This window comes from Pleuronectes platessa, chromosome 2 (genome assembly GCF_947347685.1).
Source record: "Pleuronectes platessa chromosome 2, fPlePla1.1, whole genome shotgun sequence".
NCBI lineage: Eukaryota > Metazoa > Chordata > Actinopteri > Pleuronectiformes > Pleuronectidae > Pleuronectes > Pleuronectes platessa.
In genome coordinates, this window is record NC_070627.1 from 10,869,719 (window position 1) to 10,883,590 (window position 13,872).

General features: G+C 39.0%; 1 protein-coding gene across 3 annotated transcripts in view; it reads left to right on the plus strand.

The window, feature by feature from the left end:
• The window catches only part of syn2b (synapsin IIb), a 63,096-nt gene that overhangs the window by 25,601 nt on the left and 23,623 nt on the right, over positions 1-13,872 (plus strand). For all 3 annotated transcript variants that reach the window (XM_053437929.1, XM_053437946.1, XM_053437938.1), the window contains exons 2-3: positions 8,228-8,285; positions 9,874-9,965. In XM_053437929.1, coding sequence (XP_053293904.1) covers positions 8,228-8,285; positions 9,874-9,965 — 150 coding nt within the window. The remainder of the gene's footprint in view (positions 1-8,227; positions 8,286-9,873; positions 9,966-13,872) is intronic.

A 13,872-nucleotide genomic window follows, 5' to 3' on the forward strand; every position in this document is an offset into this window, starting at 1 on the left:
GGGTTGGGCCCGAATACAAAAAACTGAATACCTTTCTGGCTGGGGTCGGGCTCAGCTTATTCTCTCTCAAGTTATGTCATGTCCAGGCAAAATTGCGACCAAAGCCTCACTACAAGGCATGAAAATGTCATAATAAAGACAATGAATAGCACTTACATCATAGAGTCTCTACATCACCAACGTAGAGCCTGAAGTATTTATCGGTTGAGCGATAAAAATTTGACTTATCGCTATCTCAATGTTTTGGAATAAAAAATACAAAAAAAGATGTGTATCGTATATATCTGGTTGTTTTTATTTTTATTACTAGTTTTTTTAAATAGAGTATAGAATTAAGTAGTTAAACTGTGAAATATCAACCCTGGATTACATGTATTTTTCATAAGGTTTTAATAACATCAGTAATTTCCATTTGCAAATTTTGATCCCGCACTGCTCTTCAGCCTCAGAACCACTAGCGTTTATTTATGGTGATAAAGGTCTTGTTTAGATTTTGGAAATTTACAATGAACATGTTAAAGATAGTTTTTCTTTTCAGTTTAATTGATATAAATTGTCAATTAATTCAACACAATTACAGGTCCATTTTCTTTGGCAATTTCATTTTTAAAACACGAATACTAAATTCCTAATCATACCGTTTTGGCACAGTCATTCCTTCAGCCTGGATGAAAACGATTCCAGGCTACAGTTACTTTAACAGGAGCGAAGACGGCAGAATCATTATACCATGGCACCAAAGCTAGCGCAGAGTAAACCGGTTAAATGCATTAAAAAGGTTTATTATGTTGTTAACAGCCATGTTGATAGATTTTCATTACCCAGTCAATCATCTTAAACGAATTTCCAAGAATTATTTGGGGTTTAATAAGCAAAGATTTGTTCATCAGTGTACTTCCTAATTGCCATTCCTATTCTGTGTGGAGTACTAAGTTTATAATTATCATGTTTTATTCACAAATATTGATTTGAATATTGATGACTGAAAGCCAAGACTGACGGTGCTGATCATTCTCATAATGCCTCCTCCAGGACTCCCTCTCAAATCAAGGGGACAAACTTTGAATGCACCTTTTCTAATAAAATAAAAAAAAAGGCCTGAAATGTTTGAGAACCAGTCTTTAGTGGTGGGGAAATGATAGATTGTATTTTTCCCAAACTGTCATGTTCTGCCAGTTTTAAAACCACAGTCTGATTTAAATCTTATGGCAGCTGTCAGCTGATATTCCAAAGTTGAGGGGGTGTAAAGCAAGTTGTTGTCAAGGAGTCGGTGGATAAAGCATTGAGGTTTTTTATTTTAGTAAATGTATAAAAAAAACCTACATTCAGGATTTTATGTAAAGTAAGTAACAGTAAACTAAATGTATTGAATGTATGAAGTAAATGTTTGATTTTTGGTTTGTTTGCTTACATGTGTTTTTTGACTCCATAATGCAAAAACTACTGAGCCGATTTGCATTTAACTTTGTGGAGGAACGGGACATGTTTCAGGGAAGAATCCATTCTCCATAATCATTTTCCTTTACATTGCCGGATGGGGTATTTTCATCAATTTCTCAGGACCTTATATTTGCAATCGGCTAGTTTGACCTGTTGATGTAGGATATTGTAATACTTTATTTTTTTGTCATTTATTTTGCTTTGATAGCCTGATACACATTGTTTAGCTTTGACAGAGGTATCCGCTCTACTGAGCCATTCTCGACGTAATTGCAAAATCTAGTAAATCACTTTTTAATCAAATGAAAATGTCCTTCTGCTCTGAAAAATATATTAAAGGATGAGAAGGTTAATGTCAGGGAACCTTCAGGAGGCAATGAGAGGCAAACTGTGAGGGCCCCCCCGGCTGATGAACAAGAGAAAATCACGGCTACAATAGTTGAGTTAAAGCTGAGTTAGAACAAAATAAGATTAATGTCACACCTGTGTGCTTTCCAACGACAAGAAGAACAATAACAACACTCTCATACACAGTCACACACACAAACACACACACACACACACAAACACACTTCAGTAACTCTCAGTATCTGCAGGCTAGTCTCAGTGAAACCTTAAGAAAGCAATCAACATTGCAGTTTGTTCCAGCTTGTTCCCTAGATGAGCCTTTTTCAGTAAAGCAGATGTGCCATTAGTGGATACTGTAGAACACACACACACACACACACGCACACACACAAACCGGCGTCCACAAACATGTACACACTCCTTAGTGTGCGTTTGTGTCAACATGAGAAAATATCCTGCCCGCCAGGTCATCATTCATCACAGTAATGTAATAAACGCACACACACACTGACCTCTCACCAATACACAAACACACACACACACACACACACACTACTACCTCTCTACCACCACAAACACACAGTTCTACTGCTCTGCCACCACAAACTCAGACATACCTCTCACAAACACCCAGTTACATCTCACTAACCCAAACACAAACACACACACACGCACAAACACACACACACACACACACACACACACACACACACACACACACACACACACATGTACCTCTCTACCAGCACAAACTCACACTTACCTCTCACCAACACAAACACACCTCTCCCTAACACAACGACACACGTCTAACCCTCTGCCAACACAAACGCACACACTTCTATCTCTGAGCATTATTTTTCAAACTTACTGAACAAATGGAAAATAAATATCTCATGTATTTCTGTCTTATAATATTAACATTTAGAGGATGATGACACTAAGATTTTTGAAGGGTAATGCATGACTTCAAAAGCGAAGTATTATAATGATATATTATATTGATCATATATCTACTTAAGTTTATTTCCCCCTGCTACATTTCGAGTACTAGCTTCAAATAAAACCAGTTGTTTATCTGAGTGGTCGATAAATCAGTTTGACTAACGCTACATGACCTTTTTAGACAGATCTTTAATTAATCAGATGCCTCCAATAGAACAGTTCACCAGTTCCTCCCTGGATAAGAGCTGCTGTGCCTCTGAATAAAAATCTATTATTAAACAACATATTCATATTTACAAGAGCAGCCTTTATGGATTATGTAAAAAACATTCTTAATCACCAGTAATAGGCAGGTCAATTAGAAATGATCTATTAAATATAGAAGTGTGAATTACTCAGCGAAAATAACAGGTAGATTGCACAATGCATTATGTCTCATACTCAGTCCAGCTCTGTCAAAGGTTTGTTTAAGCCTCAACACCCACAACCTCTCTATTTAATTCATGAATCACAGATCTGACATCACATCCATCACAATAATTATGCATCGTAAGAGATACCCTGTGTCCCTATCCGTCATGTGACAAGATTTATTGACCGAAGACAAAGTCTGTTGCATTGCAGAAGCTGCTTACATACATTACAAATGACCAATGACACGACAATACATTTTAATTAGACTACATGAATATCTTTTTTCAGTCACTGTAGCCTTAAAAATGTCAGTCTTTATTCTACCTGATCTCCCTACAGTGGATGATGGCAGGAGGAGGCGTCACAGCTTCATGTGCTGCAGCTGAATAATTCAAGCGGTATATTCATCTCATGCAAGGACACATGAGCCAATTCAATACCGATGTAAAGCTTTGTATGCTGAGCATGTTCAGTCGGTGCAGCCAATCAGAACTCTGGTGCTTCTGGCCATTTTCTTTTTCATCTTGCGCCCATTATGTACACAGAGTGAAAATCAAACACTCAGTTGTCAAACGGTAGATGACTCAAGTCTTAACCTCTTCTTTAGAGAAGATATGTAATTGCCTGTCTCTGAGAGTCTCTGTTTGATTCACTGCAGTCGTCTAAACTACTGTGTCACAGTGTCAGAAGAAGCTGGAAAATGCTAAATGAGATGAGGACAAAAATCAACTTGGACAGTTTGTTACGACAACCCTATTAAAAGAAAGTTGGTAACAATTCAGTCTTGGAGCTAATAGGCTATCTTCTGAAGATGAATTAGCCTTCAGGAGTGACCAGCAATATCAGAAGGCGTCTAGCTCCAAAATCTTCTCCTGTTTATATTCACATTCAGAATCTGTTTATAGAGATCTGTTATAATGTGTTTATAGAGAGAGCAGTCTTCCTTGAACCAGAAGATCATTGGTTTGATCCCAGTCTTCCCCATCTGCATGTCGAAGTGTCCTTGGGCAAGATACTGACTCCTTAATTGCCCCTCATAGAATAAGTGCTGCCTATACATGTCCTGTATGAACGTGTGTGTGAATTGGTGAATGGCATTAAACTTTACTGTAAAGTGCTTTGAGTGGTTATCAAGAGGAAAAAAGGCACAAAACAGACCATTTATCATTCAGAAATAAAGAATGGTAGCATGACATGTAGAAGACAAACACAATTTTTCATGCAAATGTTTGTGTTAGATTTTACATGACTTTATGCATCCACTCCGTACAACATTACCTTCTTTATTTCCTGCAGAATTGCTTGTGTTTATCACATTTTCCGCCTGTGATGTCCTGTTGAATAAGTTGTTTCCTCCCATGCACATTATTAGTTTTGCTGGATATAAATAAACCAGCCTTCTTGCTGTTACATGCATCATCCCATCCTTTCTCTTTAGTGGATCTTATCAAATAGATTTATCATTAAGTAGCATTTGGCAAAAAAGTCCTACGGTGCATTTTTCCCATATGTCATCAATATTAAAACACTAGTTTCCCGGTTCGGGCCGTGGTCTGAAGTGCACCATGGGTCAAAGAGTCGGTCCACAGACTGCAGTGTATACATAAACCCGCTTTGACATCGGCACCATGAACGCCTGGAAAAACTGATAGAAACAGGTGGCCTGCAGTCAGAAAGTTTAAATAGAAACTAGAAATAAATTATTATTCTGCAGCCGGCGCAGTTCACCAACCCTGGTGCTATTCCTTCCACAGTGTTCTCATCTCTATACCCACAGTAACAGCTTGCCAGCTGGCCAAATAATTACACTGTCTCCCAACCACGCTCTAGCTGACAGGACTGTTGTTACACCTTTTGTGCCCTTTTACCCCGACTATGAGATTCTTGTTTAACACTCTCCACTCCATTCATGGACCAAGGGATGGAGAAGGCCAGGGCTTGTTAAGTCTTGCATTGCTAGAGTGACAATGCGAGTGCCAGAATAGGGGGATGGAAGTTTTTGTGCAGCTCATTGAAAAAAGAATGTTAACCAGTCAAAGTCACAGATAGTTAGTTTATTCCTGATTCCTTCATCTTGACTTGTGATTTCTAAATTTGAAAACAGCTTAGCAACACAGACGCCCCTGCGCAATCATTCTTGTTGACTGAACCCATTAAAAAGCAGTCACTTGACATGCATGGCTCATTTGTATGCATGCATTCCTTTTAATGTGTGTATGCATTGAATCGATCATGATCACCAGAGAGGGGAGAAAACAACAGATGGGGGGTGGAGAAAATTATGAATTTAAAGGTAAAGTGGGAGAAATATAGCAATGCAAGGAGAAAGGGAGAGAAATAGCGAGAAAGTGTGGGAGCGTGTGAGAAAGAACATCACCTGTCATGAGGTGATATGTATCATACTGTAACTAGAAGCAGACACAGTCATTACACCCTCATTAATGTGGTTATTCTTGCCAACAGTAACTCATTCTATTATACAAGACTATAATCTATGTAAAACAAAGCTTGAAGAGGATATTTCTTTTTGCTCTTGTGCTAATTCTGATTTTAATTCAATTATGTGAGCAATTGTGGCTTGCAGTTTAGATCATATTGTTTTTCAAGGAAACAGAGTAGGCTGTGCAACCAAATTTGGGTAAATAATAATATGATAATATTGATGTGTTTGGGTTTGTGAGGACTCATTGCATTTTGAAGGTCCATCATTTAAGACACTAATTCCACTCATCTTTCTCTGTCTCCCTCTGTCATTACCATGCATTGATCTGAAAGGGTTCATCCACAGATCATTTTTCAAAATGGAATCTCATGCTCAGCTGTTGAACGTCGCTCAGTGTACAGACACAGTTTGGTCGTGATGCTTCCTGTGCATCTAATTCATCCATGTATCTTGGTGGGAAAACCTTCTAAGGTTTACAAAGTGGCATAGTCCATACATTTTAAAGATAAAGCTTCAAAAACATATTAGTTCAACATGACTTTCCAATAAAACTGTTGATACTTATTATACCATCAATATCCCTTTTGCTTACGTCCTGAGATTCCCAGTTTCTCCAGAATTATATATTTGGGTATGTTTATCCTCAAAAAACCCTCTGAGCAGCTCCAGTCTTCAGATGTTCACGCCAGATGTGCCCTGCTTGAGCTGTGAACCTCATGAATTAAAGAGCATGTACTTATGTAAATTCACCTTTATTTCTGTCTCAGTTTTCCACTCTGCATTATTTGGATATTAGCAATACTGAGAACGGCTGAAGATCTTAATGTCACCCACACATTGCCTGAGCAAACAAATTCTCTGCAGTTACTATAGAAACGTAGGTAGGTTCTACTTGGTCAAAGTTCATGGACAATTTGGTATTTGAAAAAAAAGTTTATACCAAAGTACAGTTTGTACTTTCATGGTTCTATAGGAAGCAGGACTGGATCACTTTTTTATTTGTGGTTCGAAAGTGTCCTGTGAAAGTCCTCCGTTGGGATTTAGCTAACAGCTCTGTTAGGATTCATACTCGCAGATGGTGTGTTGTGCTATGTGGCAGCTACATTATGCTTTTTTTAATGGACTTTAATGAGGGAGCTACATCAGCGGCCTTTCAGTAGAACACTAGCCTGTAATTGTCGATTACTGCGTTGGCCTGGCGTCCCATGGCTCTGTGTATTGTTTAGCATTGTGCACGGCAGACGCTGAATGTGGAGCCTCATTCGCTCCATAGATGCTTGATTCTGCATTGAATTCTTCTGAGAAACTGAAAATTTGACTTGACAAGTTTCAGTCTGAGCGATGAAGCCTGTTGTGTGTTTGTTTCTTTATGTAAGAGCTTTCAGCGGTGGAGGTTAGTGTGTCATCATCATCACAACAGCATCGTAGTGTGTTCATGCAGCTGCCCATTCTCCCTAAAAACAAACACCAATCAAAATGCACCTCGTGGGGGGACTGAGAAAGATTTACCACTGTAATGCTGAGGTCACCAATTTGGCTTGTGTGGTCACTGATAGTTTCAAGTTCCTGCATCGTGCCCTCAGAGTGTCACTCTCACAGATGGTCTGATCCTAATGAACCAAATTAACAAGCCAGATGCTTCTGTGCTGCACTACACAGGGTCCTATGAGGTTATAGGGAACGAATCTTGCATACATTTTAGTTTGAGGTGTACAGAGGGACCATGAGCACACATTCACACACACACACACACAAACACACACATTTAATTTAATGGCAGATCATGGTGCATATAAGCAGTGATACTGTTTAGAGAATTTAAGATCCTGCTGATACTTTGAGAAATCAATTCTTTTTAGGATAAGCTCATTCCATAAACTGATGGTGCTTTAACAAACGCATTGATTTAAAAGACAAGCCCTCTAATGATAAATATGTTGTGGAGTTATCCATAGTTTTTATTGTTAGTCATATTATCAGGCTCATGGTTATGGCTGTATTCAACTGTAATGTATGGGCTGATGATGGAGGCCGTGTAAACCATCTTTGTAAAATGAAACTTACCGAGCGTTTTGTCTGTTTGTGTTTTGTCTGGCGGTCTGGGTTCCTCTGCTCGTCTCCTTCTCTCAGTCAGTCTGTTTTTGTCTGCCTGCCCTCCGTCTGCCTGCCTGTGTGTGTGTGTGTTTGTGTGTGTGTGTGTGTGTGTGTGTGTGTGTTTACTTGCAATCTATTTCTACATCACTCTAGTAGCAGCCAAGATATTAAGAAGTCAACATCAATTCAGATTGTTATTGGGAACATTCATCATTCAAGCTACAAGATGACGCTTTATTATTTGCAAGCAGAATTGCAGGTTTAATCAGATTTTGATGTTACAGCCCATTGACGGACACTAATTGCAGTTTTGGTTCGGCAACGCTGATTTGCTGAATCTTTTTTAAGCTAATCAAAAATCTCATTAGAAAATACAGTCTCCTGCAACAGAGAAAGTTTGACCGTTCACAGCGCACGAGCAGGCATCCATTTTCTCTCCATCATTTGTTCCTCAGGGAGTGCGATGTGTCCAGTAGAGGGCAGCACAGACAGCTGCACAAATGTCAGCCTCAATCTCATCTCTCTCTCTCTCTTTTTTCCCAGGGCCAAAGTGTTTCGGGGAAAGAAGATCCTTGGAGACTACGACGTCAGAGTGGAGCAGGTATTTTATAGACCTTTGATTCTGATTTCATTTATTAAAGGGTGAGAGGGATCAAGACAGAGATGAAACAGGACTCTGGGGATGGCGATATTGGTCAACGTGTATCAATAAGTTAGTTGGTTAGTCCAACACTTTCATTATGACTGTTTTTGGACACATGTTCATGGTTCCCAGAGGTTGAATTTCCAACACCTTAGACGATCCTCTTCCTTCCCCTCAGTATCATGAGGTCGACATTTACTCATCATCAGTGGAAACTTGACGATCTACTTGATCACTTTAATGATGCCCTAAATGCTGCTCCTCTAGTATCATCACCAGATACATGTTTGAAAGCAGCTGAGAGGTGTTAGCATGTGATTGTTAGGTTGCATGCAGGGTGAACACTCAACACTTTAGCCCAATTTATGTTGCGAAGCTAAGCTATAGCCTGCATGTAGATGTGTACCCTACACAGAGCCGTATATTGTACCCTGATGTGCACCTCCCCAAAAATGTAACTATGCGTTGAGGCGATACAGACCTCAAGAGCAGGGTTAGTCCCAGGGTAGCATCATATATCTGTCTGTCTCAGTGCCAGTTTCGAATTGAGTTGAGGAACGAACACAGACGACTTCTTTCTTTTCTTCATTGCAGTTCTTTAATTAAAAGTAATTTCTCTTCAACATCAATCAGCTCCAAATCCAACACGATCCGCTCAGTAACAATGAACAGTGGTCTGAAGTCATCAGAGACGTACGCCAGAGAATCTGTAAATAAGCGGACCAGAAACCGGAAGGCACTCAGCGCCAGCATAGGACCTCTACCACCTCTAGCGTTTCAGCGCGACTCACTGACACCCACGCACAACTTTGACTGCTGGGCCCCGTGCGTTGGCTACATGCACACCCACGGCATGGCTTCGACACAGAAGCATGAATCAAGCTTTAGTTACTGCATTTGAAATGACAAGTCTCTGGGATTTCACACCAAACGGTTTCACACCTAATAGATGTTGACAGTTAAATTACAACCACAAGACACCACAGGAACAAAAATAGTCACTGGTGGAGACAGGAGTCGGCAGCTATGAGTCACAGAGAAATCCTCACTGTAGTCTGCAACCACACCAAAGACCAATATGGTTTTGTAACTGAATAACTATAGGGTATTTCTATACAATGATAATAATTTGTTTTTATCCCAGTTAATACAATAAAGAATGATTCTATCTGTATCCAGTACCAAAATCTTTCCTTCATTTCCTTCTGTTGCCTCTGTAGAAGGGATTTGTTGGACAAGTTTTTCAGTATTTTATTTAGTTGTTTTGCTCCCAGTGCAAGTGACTCAAATGAAAAAATGATGTGTCTGCAACAATAGATTAGAGTTGACATATTACAAATCTCTTGTTTGCACAATAACCAAGAGGCACTAACAATATAAGCATCTGGTTTTCCTCTTGTATATGAGTTGTTAGTAGTCATTTATTAAAAGCACTTGGGGCCATTTGCTGCTTAATGGGATTTCCGAGTATTTAATCAGTGTATATGTCAAGACTTAATGTTTGTAACTAATAAAACTGTCCTCCATCCTTTTTCCATCCTCATAGGCCGAGTTCTCTGAGGTCAACCTCATCTCACACTCAAATGGAACCTGTAACGTGGACATGCAGGTCGTCAGGAGCGGTACCAAAGTTGTCAGGTCAGCACCACACATGCATGGCACACACATGTACATGCAAAGAGTGTTATTGAGAAACTCTTTTGATTTATGGTTTAAGCTCATACTTTGAATCCCAATTTTAGGCGTTTCTTAAACCCTACATCCTGACGTAGGTCATGAGATAAATCCCTAAATACAACTAAAAAATCACAACCTAACCTCACCATCATTAGTCGGACCTCATCTCCTGACACTAAACAAACCCCACATTTAATGGTGTCCCTGCTTTGAGGATTGATTTCACTAATTTGCACGGATATTTGATCCTCATTTTGTATTTGAAGTATTTCAACCTTTTTCTTTCTTTACAATCATGTGTCAAATGTTTTTTCCATCGCCCTTCAAACCCCAGTGCAGTGTTACAGTCTTACTCCCATGTTTTTGCACCAGCGAATGATGATCCAAAGACTTTTCCATGAGATCACCGGGAAAATCCCAACAATAATCTCGAAAATGACAAATAACACTTGTTTACTAAAACCTCTGATTGGTGGAAAAAGAGCTGGAGACATGTGGTCACAACCATTACCCGCAGACTGGCACAGTAGTTTTGCGTACACACATGTGACTACAATAAAGCAGACAATCGTGCAGACACACTTCAAAACCACACAGGCACCAGTGTCCCAGAAAAAGACTGAATTATGCGAGACAGTTACTGTCACCAGGAAACAAAACCAATAGGAAATGAGGACAGCAGCGTCAGTCTGAGTATCAGCATCTTCTGCCTGTAATTATGCTTTATGAGGGCCCGGTCCACACATGCTCACAAACACAAACAGGCACTCAACACTGTCCACTGACTTAATGTGAGGTCAGGGAAACCTTGACTCACCGGAGCTGACAGAAATATTCACGTCAGAGCAGTGATTTTGCAGTCTGTGTATTGCTGAGTTAACCTCAACCCCAAAGAGGACGTCATGTTTTTCCAATGTCTCTGCAGCTCCTCTTATATGAATTATATAATTATATTTGTATATGAACTGTGGGAAATATTTACAGTGCAGAATATGTGGAAATTCATGATTTTTAGTCCCTGACTAAACATTGCAGTGAGAGCCTGATGAATCAGAGGTTTTGGTGTTAAAGGCGAGGAAGAGGCTGGAAACCATTAAAATTCTTATATTTCATCTGTAATACTCTGTGGAAATGGCGGAATCAGCACATAACAGGGACACAGTCGCTTTTGTGCATAACATTTTGAGTTGAATTTCTGCGTATTCAACATTTGCATATCTCATTGAGGCATGCATTAATAATTAAATCTGAAATTATCAATATAAACACACATTAAGTAAATGGAAAAATGTGGAAATGTGCAAAAAGTCCTGTGTGTGTTAGGTCTCTTTAACATGAGCAAACAGCAGGTCCAGGATGCAGCATGGTTGTTTTGTTAAAGGATAAGTGCAGCATTATTATCTATCTTCTTTAGTGTCAGCTAATTGTGTGTAAAGACCTAAACCAACAAAGTGTCTGTCTCAGTAATTTTCATAATTTGTGTCTGTTTTCCCCAAATCAATTTATTTTTACTCATTAATGCAAATCTTTAAATACTGATTGTTTACTAAAAAATAGCAAATAAATATAAGTAACTTTTATTAGCTACTGAGTATTAACTTGATCTATTACATTAGGACTTTGTAATTCATGTCTTTTTCATATCAAGTGAACAAAAAGAAGATCTCTGGAAAACAGGAATAAAAAGATCAGGATCAGTCAAACGATCAACAACCATAGTTGGTTTCCATCTTTTCGTGACATTTGTTGGAGAAAAGAAAACGTGCATTAAATAACTGGGCTTATTCTGTAATTATTCACATTTTAAGATGAATCTTTCATGGATCATCAAAGTCTTGGTGGATTTTAGCAGCAGAAATCTATTAAACGAAAAGTAATAAAGATCACAGAGCTTTCTCTCTTTCTTGCTTTGTTCTTAAATCTTAATACAGCAGCGAAACTATAAAAAAAAAGAATAAATAAAAGAGATTTCAGAAAGTTAAGCTCTGTTATCTAACTTTGTGTCTCTTCATGAGTCGTCTCATTTTAACTTTTTTCCTCCCTCAAATGTTTAGTCTTTGACGCAGGGCAAAGTGAAAACCAGTTAGGATGAATTGCTGGCAACACTGGTTTTGGTATCCAGTTGAGAGAAGAGTCAAGACCCTGCTGATGTTTACAATTTACTGTCAATGATGAAGAGATTATTGTCACATTAATTGCTGTGTCCTCCCCACCAGAGTCTTTTTTAGCTTCTCCGAGACTCTGATTAGTATTCTCAGAGCATAAACAGCCGGTGGTGGTCACACTGTGCCAGAGTTTTCTCTCACTGATCTCCACATCTCTTTTACTCTGTTTTTCTCACTCTCTACGTCCACCCCCTTGTCTTTCTTCACATCTCCTCGCTCTCACATATTCAGAGCAAGTAACAGGTGTTATGTCCCATCACCATCAACCTTTCATTGAGCTCAAGGTTTTTTGGTGTGTTTTACTCTCAGTAAAGCATTAAAAAGTCATGAAACCTTATAAAATTGTGACAGATTATGAAAAACCATCAATCTATAAACTGGTTATTACATGTGTCAATGGAGTTATCTTTTTACTTAGGCATATTCATGCCATATTTTCTCTCCGTTGAAGAATGTCTGATTTCAGTCCCCATCCAGCCGCCTTCCAGTCCTCACCCAGTCCCTCACCCAGTCCCTCACCCAGTCCCCCACCCAGTCCCCACCCAGTCCCTCCCTCGCTCCTACTAAGAGTGGGAAATCAATCTCCAATCGCATCAGCACAGATTAAGAACCTTGTTATTATTATCATTATTATTATTAAAAGTGGCAAAATGTACAACTAGTTGTTGACTGGCACAACAGACAACACAAATGGCCCTAGGACTATCTTAAAGTTATGGATTAAGAATCGTTATTTGTTAAAGATGAGAAAACTTTGTGGTTCGGGTTGGAACACCACTGGCAACAACTACTGCTGACTACTTTTCGAAGGTTACAGGTGATTACAGTGACAATAACCACATAGTTAAGGTTATAGATTGTCTGCGGCCATGCTTTAAGAAACACTGTTGGTAGGAAATGGGAAATAAACAGCCATAACGCTGTTTGTTGACCCATGTGTCTTCCTACATACAAATATGTCATTTTAGGACACAAAAGTTGTCACATCATTTACAGAAGTACAGATACTTGTGTCAAAAATGACTGAAGTCAAAGTAAATGTTTTGATTCCACCTCTTTTCTCAAGTTAAAGTATAAAAGTACAGGCTCTAAATTGTACCCAACATTATCGATATTCTTCACTTTCTTCCATATTGTTACTCCTTGTCGTGGACATATGTGCCGTGGCTCTTCTCTAGAGTCGAGTCTCCCTCATTTAAGTTAAACCCTCTCTCGATATTGGGAAGGCAGCGCATCACGATGCAAAATAAACGTTATGACTAAATCCCCTCAAATGCATTAAAACCATTCTTCTAAACTTTTGAAGGACTTTGGAAACCAGGACTTTTACCAGTATCCCTCCTTAGAGACTCTAATTTGTTTGTTTACCAAAGATTTTGTGCTGAGTGAGTTATCACCACATCAGTCTCCCACCATTTATCAGCTCATTGTCTTACTTAGTGATGCATTAAAACATGAAGACTCTTCAATCATTTGCCTAAGACCCACTGCTCAATTTTATTCAAGATCTCAGTTTACAATTGTTTTCAATTTAAAAAGCACAAGGTGAAATTCACCGTCCAAGATAGTCCGAGGAGAGGAAACATGACCAGTTTTTATTTGACAGCTGAAACAAGTTTTCACCTGTGATGAGTGTTTATTCTATGTTTCAGATATTTCATGGGAAAACATTATGTGAAATGATAAAGTGAAAGAGTTACGCT